General features: G+C 44.9%; 1 protein-coding gene across 9 annotated transcripts in view; it reads right to left on the reverse strand.

The window, feature by feature from the left end:
• The window catches only part of ZMYND8 (zinc finger MYND-type containing 8), a 190857-nt gene that overhangs the window by 127505 nt on the left and 45570 nt on the right, over nt 1-17782 (reverse strand). For 7 of the 9 annotated variants that reach the window (XM_082272173.1, XM_082272167.1, XM_082272174.1 and 4 more), the window contains one exon: nt 17329-17399. In XM_082272173.1, coding sequence (XP_082128299.1) covers nt 17329-17399 — 71 coding nt within the window. Of the gene's footprint in view, nt 1-17328; nt 17400-17511; nt 17619-17780 lie in introns of all 9 variants that reach the window. The other 2 variants (XM_082272170.1, XM_082272171.1) reach the window with 2 other exon arrangements.

Genomic DNA, 17782 nt, shown 5'->3' on the forward strand with positions numbered 1-17782 from the left:
TGTTGGCGAGGTTTAAAACAAACTGACCAACAACAACGCAGCATGAATGTGCTACTTAATCAAAAGGTAAAGCGCTACTGATGACAACACCCCCCCCTTCCACCCTCACCTTCCCCTAGAAGTACGGATGTTATTGTGAACCTCACACACCACAAGCTCCAATAATAAGCAGCATCGTTATATTCTGCTGGTGCCATTATCCTGTTGTCATGGAAACAGATCTCTTCTCTCTCCGCCACAGCGTAGCCGCTCAGATACCTCTTCAAAACTGCAATGCACCGATGCCGGGGCTGCGGGGTTCAGCTTCCATACAGGAACCTGCCGCCCTGCCACTGGTGATGAATAGCATGTTCTAGCGTGCCCTCGACCATTTATCCAGCTTGTTGTACCATCAAAAGATGTTCTGTGCTGGATATAATCGTGAATAAGTAAAAGTCGTATTTTTTTTTTTTGCCAATTACCTATACCTGATTTCTGGCCTTCTCTAAGGTGGTATCATGACACTCTTGTATGGTACCAGTAGCACCAGGGGCTCTTCAATGGCTATCAGACGGCACCAATTGTGCCACACATGGAAGCAGGAAAATTAATGGTGGTCAAGGATCTCACTAGGCTGCAAGTTGGTCAGTAGAAAGAATGCAGTGGTGGTCAGGATGCCCCTCCTAAAGATAGTTTTATAGATATTTGGTGTTCTGGTACTGGCTTTGCCAAGTGGTGTTGGCCCTGGGACTATGAAGGCACCATCAAATGGTGGTCCATCAGCCACAGTTTAAGAAACCCCTAGTAACCTTTGGCAGAAACCCCAGGGTTCCAAGGCACACTGGTTGAGAATGGCTTCCCTATTAGGTCTGCAGTGTCTGACAGCCATCTAAAGCCATCTGTTACATGTATTCAACTTCATGCGCGGCCCTTTCATGATGTCAGGGGTCGTATTTGAGGCCCCCTATAGCTCATAAGTGGACAACCACCGATTTAGGGAAACAGAAGATGGCAGAGAGCTTCAAGTGTATCTGACTTTGTATGTAGCTAATCAATTCAGGAGACATATACCCAGAAACCAATAATCCTAATCACATGATTGATTTATTTCAGACAACAGATAGAAGAATCTATTCTGGAGAAAGTTGACTTAGTCATCAGGAGGCAGTCAGTATGGCAACTGCTGGGGTTCTTGATGTCCCCCTTAACCTGCAATAGGAAAGCGGATGGGGGTGTTTACATGGCGCAGCTGAGATGCTTCGCTATGCACCTGCAACAAAGTTCACCTGACTTGTAGAGTTCAGTTGGCAGCAAGCCCGCCAAATGCTACACACTCAAGTAAATTAAAAAATGGTATGGAGTGTTGGTGATTTTCTTTATGCCCAACTAAATACCTTAAATGTATATATAAGAAGTCCCTGACTTATAGCAAAGTCTGGTCTGTTCTATGTAAAAGAAAGGCAGAGCTCTGGAGAATGCTTTGTCCTGTGAAATAGACACATGCAGTCCGTGTTCAGTCAAAAGCATTCTCCAGAGATCTGCCTTTCTTTTACATAGAACAGACCAGACTTTGCTATAAGTCAGGGACTTATTATATATACATTTAAGGTATTTAGCTGGGCATAAAGAAAATCACCAACATGGAGGTTGGGTCCGGTCAAGTAAATTGAGAAGCGCCGCAAATGCTTCACAACTGCGAGCATGGTTGTGCCACAACTGTTGGCATAAAAACAGGCGGTGAGGAGGCATCACATTGCTTCATCACCATCTGTCAGTAGCCTCTGGAGTGCCATCCGAATGCAGAACGGGCTTAGAGTCAAGGGAGATTTAGACACGTCTCAATGTAACCTAATGGTGTGAACTATGCCCATAGGTTAAGGCACCATCAAATGGTGGTCCATCAGCTACAGTTCAAGGGACCCCTAGCAACCTCTGGCGGAATCCCAGGGTTCCAGGGATGTCATGTTCGGTGGGTGGCAAATGAATGAAGGGAAGTGCAATGCACATGGTTACGTTGAGTCTTTACACCAATAGTGGGTATAAAACTATTGATGAGTAGGTGTCACGTCACCCCCTCACTGCCTGTCAATCGCCTATGAAAAGCAATCCAAACACGAAACACTTTTTTGAGCAGCGGCTTTAGACATTGGTCTAAACATAGCCTTAGGGGGTAGAGTGTAGTGTAATTGGCTCCCTACACTCTGTAAAATAGTGCGGCAAAAGGATAAGTGAGTTAAATAAAATAAGAGAAGCTGATAAGTCTAGAGGGAGGACGATATTATTGGAGTGGATTCCTGGAAGGAGAGGGGTTCCTGAGGCAGCCTAGACTTCTCTACTACATTTACAAGTCAACAGCTAGCAGCTGTGCTAGAGTCAGGAGGGAAGGTGTTAATCTGCAGGGTCCCCTCCCCCCATTGTACAAACACTGGGCACCTATGGACATGTCATACGTTGTCCCGCTGAATGTTGCAGAGCTCCATTCCTCTTGTCGGTTATGCTCACAAGGCCTCATATACTGGAAGTGAGCACTAAAAAGGGCACAGAGTTTGCATTCCAGGAAACAGTCCTGTGGCCTCTGAACACGGCAGACATGCCTATCTCTGTACATTTACAGGGACCTTTCTGGTAAGTAAAATTGTTGTGTAAAGAAGTCTTAGTAGAGGAAGAAATTTTTGACTTGATGAAAGTTTTTACACTTTTATTATATGTTGATTCGAGGACTTTTTGCCTTGTCACCATAACCTGTATGGTTATACTGTCTTGTTGGTTCCCAAGTTCTTCTCCATAGAAGCCCTGATTTCCACATGTTGCACTGATGATAGCCATGAAGCCTGAAATAGCCGCCATGCTCAACCAGGGTTTTGTGGAACCCTAGGGTTCCTCCAGAGGTTGGTCGGAGTTCCTTTAGCTTTGGTTGACTGACCTCTCTTTTGATGGTGCCGGAACAATTCTAGGACCAATGCTACCGGGCAAAGCCAGCAACATTTTGACTACCACCAAAAGGGTTGCGTTCTTCACACTGACCACCAATGTAAGGAACATTCTGACCACCAATGGAAGGAACATTCTTCCCACTGACCACCAATGTAAGGAACATTCTTCCCACTGACCACCAATGTAAGGAACATTCTTCCCACTGACCTCCAATTTAAGGATCATTCTAACCACTGATCACCAAAGTAAGGAGCATTCTTCCCAGTGACAAACAATGTAAGGGACATTCATCCCACTGATCACCAATAAGGATCATTCTTCCCACTGACCTCCAATTTAAGGATCATTCTAACCACTGATCACCAAAGTAAGGAGCATTCTTCCCAGTGACAAACAATGTAAGGGACATTCATCCCACTGATCACCAATAAGGATCATTCTTCCCACTGACCCCCAATGTAAGGTACATTCTAACCAATGACCACCAATGTAAGGATCATTCGTCCCACTGACCACCAATGTAAGGAGCATTATTCCCACTGACCACCAATGTAAGGAGCATTCTTCCCACTGACCACCAATGTAAGGAGCATTATTCCCACTGACCACCAATGTAAGGGGCATTATTCTCACTGACCTCCAACGTAAGGGACATCCTTCCCACTGACCTCCAACGTAAGGGGACATTCTTACCAGTGATCATCAACTTAAGGGGCATTTTTGCCATGACCTTCAGTGAATTTTTTTGTAAGGGTTTCCCTGAGACCTGAAAATTTTAGGGGTTTCTCTGGGGGTAAAAAGATTGAGCAAGGCTGTGCTATAATCTCATGCTATAGCTGTAGTATACACCAGCAGTTCCTGGTGTGCTCTAGGCTGATGGGGCATAAAAGAATGATTTGCATGGCCCTGCCCACTGCCCTGAAATGAGGAATAATCCTCTTATTTGTGGGATATGTGGTGGTGTTTTACATGTAAATACCTTTTGCTGGATACCTTTATCTGCCAATTTGCTTTTGCTGGGTGTCCAGTGTGTCCCCATACCTTTAAGGAGGGGTGGGCTCGTAAACAAGCATACCTGCCCTTAATCTATGCATTATTATATATGTGCTCCATCTTGGGAGACTCCATAATTATAGAGTTAGGATGGCAGTACACTGGGGTGCCGTGATGTGGCCGCTGCAGCTTACGCATATATTTGCAAATGTGTGCAAACTAAATCCCTATTTTTAACGCAAACGGTTGGACAGGTCAATTCAGTTTGTTGCAGACTGTCTGGGATGATGCATGTGAATACCTTCTGTTCTTCTAAGAAGGCTTTACTGTATTAGTTGGAGGGCTCTTTGATTCCTTTAGTCCAGGGGTCTTTATTGTCCTTCGGACTTTGGGGGGCAGCACTGTGGTCAGTGGGAGCAGAAAATGGCCCGGCGTCAGTAGGCATAAATAATGTCCCATCATTAGTTTGAATGGAAAGAATAGTGCCCCATTAATGATGTCAGTGGGTCGAATAGTGCCCCATCGATGGTATCATTGGGATGAATAGTGCCCCATCGATGGGGTCAGTGGGTGGAATAATGCCCTGTCGATTGGGTGGAGTAGTGCCCCAAAGGCCACAAAGTCAAGCCAAGGGCCAGATAAAAGCAAGCCAAGGCCTCCAGGCCCAAATTTGGAGACCACTATTTTAGTCTCTTCTTACCATAGAAACATAGAAACATAGAATGTGTCGGCAGATAAGAACCATTTGGCCCATCTAGTCTATACCATAACTTGTATAGTTCTATTTTTCCTTCTAGGCTGACTAAACCCAAGTAAGCAGCTAATTTTTTAGTGGTTCATGTAATCAAACCCACACACCCTACCTACGGAGAACCTTTATCACAATATGTTCTGAATAGAGAGAGAGACTAATGACAAGGTTTAGTGTCTTGATTTGCACCAGGTTTAGCGTGTCAGTGATTCGCTGTGAAGAAAACATCAGGCGTATTAGCAGGCCCATATTCACAGGGCCTTTTCTGGGAAGGAACAATGTGCATGGCAGACAAAGGACACACTGTTATGGGATCTCAGGGGGAAAGGCACACTGTCATTTTCTAAGAATGCAGGGAGCCAGGTTGCCATGGCAAATGCAACGTCACTCGGTGCCCGAGATATGACACCCTCAGCGCCGGCTGCCTGGAAGTTTAGTGCAGGAAATATTTGTTTTGTGAAGAAATTGCATGCGATTCTGTTAAGAGGACATATGGTCTAACATTAAAAAAAAAAAGAAGGAAAGATCCAGGATTCTGGACAACTGTGTGACCATGCAATTCCAGCCGTCTCTCTTCCTCACCTCCCCCACCTCACACCTCCCCCATACTGTTGTCTCATCTGAACAAATTGCAGACATGAAAATACCTCCTCTTTAGCTGCACAGACCAGGCCAAAGGTTTGCAGTAAAGAGTTCTGGGACTTGGTGGGAGGAGGGAATTTCACACTTTTTAGGCTGCATATACCTCTACGACCTGTGTCAGTGTGGCAGTTGGACCACATGCATGCCATGCTAGCCCTGGTGGAGGCCAGAAGGAGCCATGTTGGTCAGCACGGCCACAGTGTTAGTAAACAAGCCCTGGAAAGGGCTAGAAGGAGCCACGTTGGGCCACAAGGCCTGGTGGGGGCCAAAAAAGAGCCAGGTTAGTCAACAAGGCCACAGTGTTAGTGAACAAGCCCTGGTGGGGGCCAGAAGGAGCCATGTTGGTCAACAAGGCCACAGGGCTAGGTGCTCTTCTAGCCTTCACTTGGGCATCCAGGCCACAGAGTTAGTCAACAAGCCCTGGTGGGGGCCAGGAGCAGCCATGTTGGTCAACAAGGCCACAGGGCTAGGTGCTCTTCTAGCTTTCATTTGGGCATCCATGCTCCCTCTGCTGAAGCTAATCTGAAAAGGGCAAAAAGGCATTGATGGCAAAGGTTGGCGAACCCGTAATGGCTCTATGGGTGGCCTGATGTAAGCAGACTTCCTTCTCCCTTGCAGCACTAGGGTCATTAGTTCAAATCCCAACCATGCCACTACCTGGATGGAGTTTGCATGTTCTCCCTGCGCTTGTTTAGGTTTTTCTGACTGCTCAGATTTCTTCCTACACCCCAAAAACATGCTGGTGGGTTAGTTGCCTCCAGTCTAAACTGGGCTGTCATGGTCAGGGGTCAGGCTTGGAGACCGGTAGCTATACCAGTATAGAGGCTCCCACTGACCAGCAGGATAAGTATAAAAGCAGGTCACCCTGGTAGATGACGCAGGCTCACCCGATGTGTGAGATCTAAATACTAACCCGTATTCGTCAGAGCTCCTGATGGTGGAAATGGGTTTTTCTGCGTGTTAGAACCAGGTAGGGGTCCTCTGGATTGCCCGCAGGAGGTGAGAAAGCCGGGGTCCAATAGCAAATATAGCAGGTAGGGATCAAGCAGAAGTGTAGTCAATAAACAAGCAAAAAGTCGCTAACAAGTGGTGGCAGGTTAGGATCAAGCAAAAGCGTAGTCGAAGAACAAGCAAAGGTAGGTAACAAGTAGTAGCGAAGATACGGACAACAGCAGGAGTGACAAGAGCAAGATATTGGGTGGAAAGAGCACAATAATCTGGCAAGCAGGAAGTGCAAAGGCAAGGCTTAAACAGGAAGTTCATAGGAGGACCAAAGAATTCAAGGTTCAGGAGAAACAAGATGCAAGGCAAGGATGTCCAAGGAATCGGGAAGAGAACTGTCCAGCATATCAGATGGCTTAGCATGAAGCGATACTGCCAGACACAGCAGAGGTCGCAGGTTAAGATCTTGGTCCTGACTTGGCCTTAGTATGTATATGCATTCATGTGAGGGCAGGGACTGATGTGATTCAGTTTATGTAAAGAGCTGTGTAAACTGTTGGCACTAAATAAATACCTATAATAAAATACCTATAATAATAAACTAAACAATTGATACATTAATTTTCAGTGGCATATAAAGTAACTGCTACAAAAAGAAGAAAGCAAAGAAATCTCATTGGAAAAAAAGAAAAATAATGTACAAACTTTGGATCCATGAGCTTTACACCACAGATAGACATAAAAAGCAAATAAGGTGGCGTCTGCTGGAGTAGTATGGGGGAGTATGGGGGAGAGAGGGAAGCTCCTGCCCAAAACCTCTGGACCTGGGGCTGGGCTGGACCATCAGGGGAGGGGACCTAATTTTTCACTGCTGCAGTCGAGTAACAACTTGTTCACACTAGCGGTTGGGGAGGCAGTAAAACCGCATGGTTGACACGTGGTTTACCTGCCCCCCCCATCAGCTACCTCTTTAGCTTCAGAATCAGCGGCCAGAAGTGTACAAGTGCTGGCTTTTACCAGCTTTGTGGATGTGGCAGGAATGAAACCCCCCTGTTGCTCTGAGCAGGTGCTCGCTAAACGCTGACCTATTCAAGTAAATTGAGCCGATATGCAACAGGTCGCCCCAAATACTTGCAATGCACGTGGTCACAGGGTGCTAGTGCGGTGTCCACAGGGTTAAAGGATAAGTTCACCTTTTGTAACATGTTACACCCATATTCAGGGTGTAACATGCATTGTGACAGGGACCCCCCCACCCCTGCTCTCTGTCACAATCTGCAAAGAACATGGGCGTGCAGGGCTCCGCCCGCCGGGTTGCGTCATCTGTTCACAGTGTTCTGTTGAGTGCTGTGGTAGTTCATCATCGATGCTTCCTCTTAGCATGCAACTACCAGGCCATATGATGTACAGCCAGATAGTCCTGTATTGCACCCACAATCAACTGCTGATCCTGGGTGCAATGTGTTCCAGGCTCCCAATAAAAAAAATAAATATATATATAAATAATATTATATATATATATATATATATATATATATATATATATATAGTATATATAAATAATATTATATATTATTATATTATATATATAAATAATATATATATATTTTTTTTTTTTTTTTTTTTTACCTGCAAAAATATGTGCATTATTTTTTTCATTTTAAAAAGGTGAACTTATCCTTTAAAGCAGGCGGTGAGGAGGCAATAAAACACCTCCTAGCCGACTGTCTCTGAAGGATGATCTGAACGCGGATAGCTCTTCAAACAGCAAAGCACATGTGAACGAGCCCTAACACTTGCAAATCTTGTCCCTCCCCCCATCCTGTGAAGAATAAGCAGCAGATTGTCTACTATCAACATGTTCTTTGTTAGCACATAGCTGATTGGATTTTTGTGCAACTTCCACCTCTTCCATTGTGAGCTCTGCTGTACCGGGACTACAAGAGGCAGATACCACGTCATAGTCAGATACTTACGCTGCTTGTATGTAATAATAAATACATTGAATGGTATATGGTGATGACAGAGCTGGGTTGATGTGCTTTATATTCTGCCTGGCGACCAGCTTTTAAAAAACCGGCTCTGAGATCAAAGCGGCATCCGAAACCCCCAATTCGCAAATAGCTGGACCAGCGTGCTATTTACAGGATCCTCTGTGGGAACCGACTCCTGCTTTTCTCATTAGAACACACCAGTCAATACCTTGTCTCTTTGATGACATTTTTTTTTTTTGGAGTGGAAAATAAAACTGCCCATTTGTTAGCAGAAGCCTGAAATCCCCAGATGTTCTGGCTGGTCAACAGATAAGACAAGCACACAATAAATTCTGACACTGCACGGCTCTGCCAAGATTCTTCCACAGCTCCATTTTGAGGACTCTGCTGAAGAAGTCAACAAAATGGAGTCTGAAACATCCCTAAAACTAAAAAAACAAAATAAAAATGAAGCTGGCTCTCCCTGACGCGGTTATAGTGCTCATCCACCGCTGATGTCTGCTGAATTAAAAGCATTCACTTTGTTCTGAATGTAAATGGCTTATAAAAAGGTTTGCTGTTCTGTTAATGCTGCAAGATGGCAATAAAAGAAAATGAATGATAGACATTTCAGGGCGCGGCCTGATGTACACAAATGTGCTTGCAAGATAAACTGTCTGCATTGCCTGGAGAAACCAATCCTTTCCTGGATATATTACAGTCCATAAAAGCAGAAAAAAAACTCTCTGGCGTCCTCATTTCTAGCTGAACTTGCACCATTTTTTTTTAACCCCAACAAGCTGCAGGCTGGGTCAATCCCAGCCCCCCAGCTCATGAAAACAAAGACGTGGGGCGGGAATGACCAGGACTGCAGTTCACTGGCGTAAAAAAAAAAAGTGTGAGTTTGGCTACAGAGGAGTTCAGAGGACCTTCGCTCTACCTTTCTGATTACACTCCCTGCTGGGATATCGCACCCCCCAACATGATCCCCCCTAAGGTAGAAAATACTCTACTACCAACCTTCCCTCTACCTTTCCAACTGCACTCACCACCAGGATGCCATACCCTCCAACATGATCCTCCGTAAGGTAGAACAAAACTCTACTACTGACCTTTCTGATTGCATCACCTGCTGGGATATTACACCCCCCAACATGATTCCCCTAAGGTAGAAAGGTAGAAAATACTCTACTACCAACCTTCCCTCTACCTTTCCAATGGCACTCACCACCAGGATGCCATACCCCTCCAACTTGACCCTCCATAAGGTAGAACAAAACTCTACTACTGACCTTTCTGATTGCACTCCCAACTGGGATATCACACCCTCTAACATGACCCTTCATAGGGAAAGAAAATACTTTACTACTGACCTTCCCAATTGCACTCACCACCAGGATGCCGTACCCTCCAACATAACCAGCCATAAGGTAGAAAATACACTACTAGTGACTTTCTCTATCCCCTTCTGATTGCATTTACAACTGGGATATCACACCCTCCCATATGACCTTCCATTAGGTTACAACCACTACGGAGATATCACACCACAAACGTGACCCTCCATCAGGTAGAAAATACTCTACTACGGATCTTTCCTCTATCTTTCCAATTGCACTCGAATGCTGTACCCTCCAACATGACTCTCCGTAAGGTAGAACATAACTCTCCTACTGACATTCTTTATTTCTAATTGCACTCACACCTGGGATATCACACCCTCTAACATGAACCTTCAAAGGGAAGAAAATACTTTACTACCGACCTTCCCAAATGCACTCACCACCAGGATGCCGTACCCTCCAATATAACCAGCCATAAGGTACAAAATACTCTACTAGTGACTTTCTCTATCCCCTTCTGATTGCATTTACAACTGGGATATCACACCCTCCCATATGACCTTCCATTAGGTTACAACGACTACGGAGATATCACACCACAAACGTGACCCTCCATGAGGTACAAAATACTCTACTACGGATCTTTCCAATTGCACTCACCACCCAAATGCCGTACCCTCCAACATAACTCTCCTACTGACCTTCTTTATTTCTAATTGCACTCACACCTGGGATATCACACCCTCTAACATGAACCTTCATAGGAAAGAAAATACTTTACTACCGACCTTCCCAAATGCACTCACCACCAGGATGCCGTACCCTCCAACAAAACCTACCATAAGGTAGAAAATACTCTACTAGTGACTTTCTCTATCCCCTTCTGATTGCATTTACAACTGGGATATCACACGCTCCCACATGACCCTCCATGAGGTTACAACCACTACGGAGATATCACACCACAGACGTGACCCTCCATCAGGTAGAAAATACTCTACTACGGATCTTTCCGATTGCACTCACCACAAGGATGCCGTACCCCTCCCCTCATGCCAGGGTACTAGGTGTAATCCTGGACTCTGACCTGTCCTTTCAGCCCCAAATCCAATCATTGTCAAAAGCTTGTAGACTTCACCTCCGCAACATCTCTAAAATTCGCCCCTTTTTAACAACTGAAACCACCAAGCTACTCATTCACTCCCTTGTTATTTCTCGTCTCGACTATTGCAACTCCCTTCTCGTAGGCCTACCACTTCATAGGCTATCCCCTCTTCAGTCTATCATGAACGCTGCTGCCAGGCTTATCTACCTTACCAACCAATCAGCGACTGCCTTCCCTCTCTGCCAATCCCTACACTGGCTCCCGATTGCCCAGCGAATTAAATTCAAAATACTAACCACAACATACAAAGCCATTCACAACTCTGCCCCGAGCTACATCCCCAATCTTGTCTCCAAATATCACCCAAACCTTCCTCTCCGCTCCTCTCAAGACCTCCTACTCTCAAGCTCCCTTGTCTCCTCCTTTCATGTTCATCTCCAGGACTTCTCCAGGGCCTCTCCCATCCTCTGGAATGCTCTACCTCAACCTGTACGGTTATTTCCTATTTTAGCTGCTTTCAGGAGATCCCTGAAAACTCATCTCTTCAGGGAAGCCTATCACACCGCCAACTAATCTTCCATCAGCTCATTCCCTACACTTACCTCTTGTAACACCTGCCCCACCCCATTAGATTGTAAGCTCTTCTGAGCAGGGCCCTCTTAATCCTCTTGTATTTTATTGTATTGTAAATGTACTGTCTCCCTCTAATATTGTAAAGCGCTTCGTAAACTGCTGGCGCTATAGAAATCCTTAATAATAATAATACCCTCCAACAGGACTCTCCGTAAGGTAGAACATAACTCTACTACGGACCTTTTTTATCCCTTTCTGATTGCACTCGCAACTGGGATTTCACACCCTCAAACATGATCCTCCATGAAGTACAAAATACTTTACTACCGACCTTCTAACTTTCTGATTACACCTACCACGGAGATATCACACCACCAACATGACCCTCCATAAGGACGAAAATACTCTACTACCAACCTTCCCTCTACGTTCCCAATAGCACTCACCACCAGGATGCCGTACGCTCCATCATAACCCGCCATAAGGTAGTAAATACTCTACTAGAGACTTTCTCTATCGCTTTCTGACTGCACTCACAACTGGGATATCACACCCTCCAACATGAGGTAGAAAATACTCTACTACTGGCCTAACTTTCTGATTACACCCACCACTGAGATATCACACCACCAACGTGACCATCCAGAGGGTAGAAAATACTCTCTTATTGACCTTCTCTCTACTTTTCCAAATACACTCACCATCAGGGTGCCATAACCTCCAACATGACCCTCCATATGGTGGGGAAAAAAAACTCCACTACTGAGCTTCTCTTTACCTTTCTGATTGAACTCCCCTCCAGGATATCAAACCCTCCAACAGAACCCACCATAAGGTAGAAAATACTCTACTATAAGCTGTTGGGGGGAGAGCTTAAATATGATTGGGAAGAAGAGGGTATATTTTCGTTGTGTACCAGTCCGGGACCTTCATGAGTTCTGTGCATAGCATAATTCATATTGACCATATGATGTTTTTTTATGTTAAGAATGTTTTGTATTCTGATGCACAACTAATGTACATTATTTGTAGTCAATGAACCTGTTGAGTTTTACTTTTTCTACCAAAAATTCTCAATAAAAACCATTGAAAAAAAAAAAAAAATACTCTACTAGTCACTTTCTTGATCCCTTTCTGACTGTTCTCACAACTGGGTGCTGTACCCTCCAACATGACCTGCCATAAGGTAGAAAATACTCTTACTACTGACCTTCTCTCTACGTTCCTGATTACACTCACCACGTGGATAACACACATCCAACATGACCCTCCATGAGGTAGTAAATACTCTACTACCGACCTTCCCTCTACCTTTCCAACTGCACTCACCACCAGGATGGTGTAACCTCCAACATGACCCTCCGCAAGGTAGAACAAAACTATTACTGACTTTCTTTATCCCTTTCTGATTGCATTCACACCTGGGATATCACTCCCTCCAACATGACCCTCCATGAGGTAGAAAATACTCTACTACCGACCTTCCCTCTACCTTTCCAATTGCATTTATTACCAAGATGACGTACCCTCCAACGTGACCCTCAATAAGGTGGGGGGAAAAAAAAAACTCTACTACTGACCTTCTCAATCCCTTTCTAATTGCACTCATCACTGTGATATCACATCTCCAACAGGACACTCCATAAAGGTAGAAAATACTTTGCTCTTTCCATCTCTTTCTGAATACACTCACCAATGGAATTTCACACCATCAAATGGCCTTCCTTAAGGTAGAATGTACTCCTGACCTTCTAACTTTCTGCTTACACCCACCACGTCAATCCAAAAGGTAGAAAATACTCTACTCCTGACCACCTCTATACATTTCTGATTACATTAGCCACCAGGCTATCAAAACCTCTAACGTGACCCTCAATAAGGTTGAAAATACTTTATTCCTGACTTTCTCTATACCTTTCTGATTGCACTCACCACTGGCATAGCATACCTCCAACATAACGTTCCATAAGATAGAAACTATCTGCTCCTTGCCTTCTCTCTACCTTTCTGATGGCATGAACTTGGGCTTGGTCAATTCATTTTTATTAAGTGTTAGTAGAGTTTAATGACATGGAGAAATTCAGGAAGGCTGAACAGCATTAATGACATTGTATACCTAAATGTATTCAGTATAGTAGGTACCTCCAGGTGCTTGCATGTCTGCTGCAAACCCCTGTACAGTATCCAGAGAAGCCCTAAATCCAGGGCACTCTGACATTACAACCAATTCCATGGTTGCTGACCCTGGTCTTCCCCCTCTGGCCTCAAAAGCAATACTATTGGTTACTGAGGCCACACATCACAGCGATGAGCCAATAGTACTACTTATGGGGAAGAAGGGCCTGTGTCAAAGCTGGCGACCACAGAAACTGGTTGAGATTTGCATATCGGGACATTCCAGGGAAAATCCAAAGGGATCAGAGTAGTAGAGCAAGCCCCTAGCAAGTAAAAAGTGCAAATTGATGGTTTACAATGGCCACCATACGCTTTTAACTTTTCGGATTCCAACCACCGTAATCTAGTGCAGCTTTAAATCCAGTAGCTTGTTCTTGCCAAAAAATTGGAGAGCCGAGAGGCCCACTACACTGCAGACTGAGATTAATACATTCTTGGTGTATTAGTAAGCTTCAGGAACACACACAGGACAGCACATGTGCAGGGGAAAGGCACGCGATTACACGTCTTTATTTAGCCTTCTGAATGCTTCATGTGGTAACACAGAGGAAGACACAGCTGTAAAAGCCCATGCAAACCCTCTTGGTCTGCACATCATACAGGAAAAAACAATGGGGCAAGAAAAGTCCTCATCAACCTACTCTAAACTAGAATTCAAACTTTGCATTGTAATTCTGTGTTTTGGGGTTTCAATACGTGAAGGTGGGATATCAGTAAAAACCAAATGTAGGCTCTTGATTTCGGGCAGATGTGGTCCTCAAACCAACCTTGTGGGTGGAATCATCATCTTTTCACAGGTACTTTTTATAAACAGAGTCATTTTTAGAGATAATAGGATAATAGAAGAACACAAAGAGGGCACCATCTAAATAAACCTTCCATGAGAAGAATATGCAGGCTTCAGTTAGCAACAAGTAGGAATTCAAGGCAACGAATCCTCAGTCAACATTGGTGGCCTCTATGCTTTGTGGAAGGAAGGCTTTGCCCAGTGCTACAGGTACAACCCACAGTCACAGCTCCTAGGCCTAGAAGACAGAATAGAGCTTTAGGAAGAAGGGGTTGCCCAGTACTCCTATGCAGAGATGACGCATTCCACAGGTGCTACATTCACGCACGGCACCGGACATTATTCTAGCCATTAGTATTTTTATCCATAAATTCTTGAAAAGTTTTACTCTGATGTTTAGGCCTCAAGTCAGAGGTCCGTAATCAATCTGCATAAAATATTATGACTGTCCAAGACTCAGCTGCCTCAAACAACGTTGACCTCTGGCCTGCTGGTGCTTTCTCTCTGTTTCATAAATTTGGTAGAAGATTTTCCCACCCACAAATGGAAAAAATGGCACACCAAGAAGGCAGCTGTTAACTCCAAAGGATTTGGCAGAAGTGAAGGTTGTATTTAACTTATGTAGGACACCTAAGAAAATCAAGCTACTACATTACTGTATTCCAGTGTATATGCCACTAGACCTATCCATGAGAAACTTTGCAGCTTCAGTAAGGGTTTTTAAAAGGTCCCTGCTACTTGCTCAGAACCCAAACCTTATCTTTTCCAAGCATGGGCTGGTAACCTACCATGGTAAACAGAGGTTTAAGAGACCATCATAATACCAATGAAGTTCCCATACGATGCTTCCAATGTAATGGTTGGCAAATGCCTACAGAAACCAGAGTTTGTTCACCATGGATGGTCAAATCTTTTCCAGGTAAAGCTGCCCACCCCCAGCTGAGGTGGTGGAGTCTCAGAGGGTTCAATAAGTACCTGTATGGGCAGCCTAAATGGAATGGCCTGATCTTCACATGTACTGTAGATGGTTGGCAAAGGGCCTGATCTTCACATGTACTGTAGATGGTTGGCAAAGGCCTACAGAGACAAGAATTTGTTCATCGTGGATGGTCAAATCTCTTCCAGATCAGGTCGTCCAATCCCAGCTGAGGAGGTTGAATCTCAGGGTGTTCGATTCGCACATGTATGGGCAAGCCTAACTGGAATGACCTGATATTCACACGTACTATAGATGGTTGGCAAATGCCTACAGAGACCAGAGTTTGCTCAGCATGGATGGCCAAATCTTTTCCAGGTCAAGTTGCCCTCCCCCAGAGGTAGAGTCTCAGAGGGTGCATGTATGGGCAGCCTGAGTGGAACGACTTGACCTTCATATGTATGGGATGGCTGTGTTACATAAAACTTCTAAGAGAGCTAATCTGAAACAAGTATGCAATATGTCACAGCTCTGGATGATGCCAGTTCCAGGTACTGGAATCTTTAGGATAGGTATGACAGCCAAGCGCTGCCTTTATAGAAGGTCAGTAATGGCAGCCTGCTCACTCTCTCAATGCAGGATTTCTATTAATCAGGGGTCTCTAAATTTTCTAAGCAAAGGGCCAGTTTACTGTTCCTTTAGGGGGGGGGCAGACTGTGACCAGTGGGAGCAGAAAATTCCCCGGCTTCAGTGAGCATAAACAATGCCCCATCATTGGCTTGAATAGAAGGAATAGTGCCCCATTGTTGGCATCAATGGGAATAATAGTGCCCCATCGATGGTATCAGTGGAGGAATAGTGCCCCACTGTTGGTGTCAGTTGGTGGAATAATGCCCCATCGATGGCGTCAGTGGAGGAATAGTACCCCATTGTTGGTGTAAGTTGGTGGAATAGTGCCCCATTGAAGGGTCAGTGAGAGGAATAGTGTCGTATTGATAGTGTCAGTGGCGGAATAGTGCCCTAGTGTTGGTTTCAGTAGGAGGAATAGTGCTCCAACGATGATGTCAGTGGGAGGAATAGTGTCCAATCAATGGCATCAGTGGGAGGAATAGAGCCGCATCAACGTTGTCAGTTGGTGGAATAGTGCCCCATCATTGGTGTCAGTTGGTGGAATAATGCCACATCGATGGCGCCTGTGGAGGAATAGTACCCCATTGTTGGTGTAAGTTGGTGGAATAGTGCCCCATTGATGGGGTCAGTGAGAGTAATAGTGTCAGTGGCGGAATAGTGCCCTAGTGTTGGTTTCAGTGGGAGGAATAGAGCTCCAATGATGATGTCAGTGGGAGGAATAGTGTCCAATCAATGGCATCAGTGGGAAAAATAGTGCCGCATTCATTGATGTAAGTGGGAGGAATAGTGCCGCATCAACGGTGTCAGTTGGTGGAATAGTGCCCCATCATTGGTGTCAGTTGGTGGAATAGTGTCCCATCGATAGTTTCAGAGGGAGAAATAGTGCCCCATTCATTGATGTCAGTGGGAGGAATAGTGCCGCAAGAACAGTGTCAGTTAGTGGAATAGTCCCCCATAGATGTCAGTGGGAGGAATAGTACCCCATCGTTGGTGTCAGTTGTTGGAATAGAGCCCCAAAGGGCAGATAAAGGCAAGCCAAGGGCCACCTTCAGCCCCTAGGATGACGTTTGGAGACCACGGCTGTAAATCAGCGTATTTAACATTACCTGAATCCCCTGTGAAGTTGAATAGTCATCTGCATTTGATATTCTGCTACAATAAGCGGGAATAATGCACACAACCACTCAGAATGCTTCTTACACCCCATAGAAGAAAAAAAAAAAAAAGAAGGCATGAGGGTTTCTATTGGCAACAGCGCCACTCTTTCTCCAGCTCTCTTGTCAGATATTTTGGAGAAGGAGTGCCAACAGAGGAGTGCCAACAGAGGCTTCTTAAGGTGTCTGAGAGCTACCAACAGGAAGTGAGTTTGGTAAAGAAAAAAAAACATTTCCCCCCTTTGAATCCCACAGGAGCAACCCTGGTCCCATCTTCCATGCGTGCGCATGCTGTTGTATACAGATCAGCAAAGCAGCTAACTCTGCAAAGCCCACGTCTAGAAATCCAAATATAACAACATACACAAACAAGCCATACACAGACAGCAATCTCAGCACTGAGAAGAGACCATAAAAAGGACGGTCCTCACCTTTAGATCGAGTTGTGACATCCATGCCCTCCACCACCTCCTGCTCAGTCTTCACTTCTTCCTCTGCCAAACTGTAGACAAGAAAAGAAAAGGGTGGGCAGGTGAGACACTCATGTCAACATATACAAAAAATGTGGAGCCCCAGAAACAATCTCCCCCTGCAAAAGCCTTAGCGTCTCTCACCAGTGTCAATCTCCCACAATGATAGATGAAGACAATGCAGGTGATGGCTCTAGTTTTTTTTTAACCCCCTGCTCTCTTCTCTGAGAAGACACCCATAAATCGCCCCTCTATGATCATTAAACAACATAGGTCAGTCCATTTCATTGCATTAAAGTCATAAGTCAAACATTTCAGCATGCAGATGGGGGGGATAAAAAGGAAAAACGGCTCCTGAGAGAGAGAGAGAAAGGGGGGGTAAAAAAAAAAAAAGCAAGTCACACTCTACACACAG

Source organism: Pelophylax lessonae (genome assembly GCF_965119305.1).
Source record: "Pelophylax lessonae genome assembly, chromosome: 11".
NCBI lineage: Eukaryota > Metazoa > Chordata > Amphibia > Anura > Ranidae > Pelophylax > Pelophylax lessonae.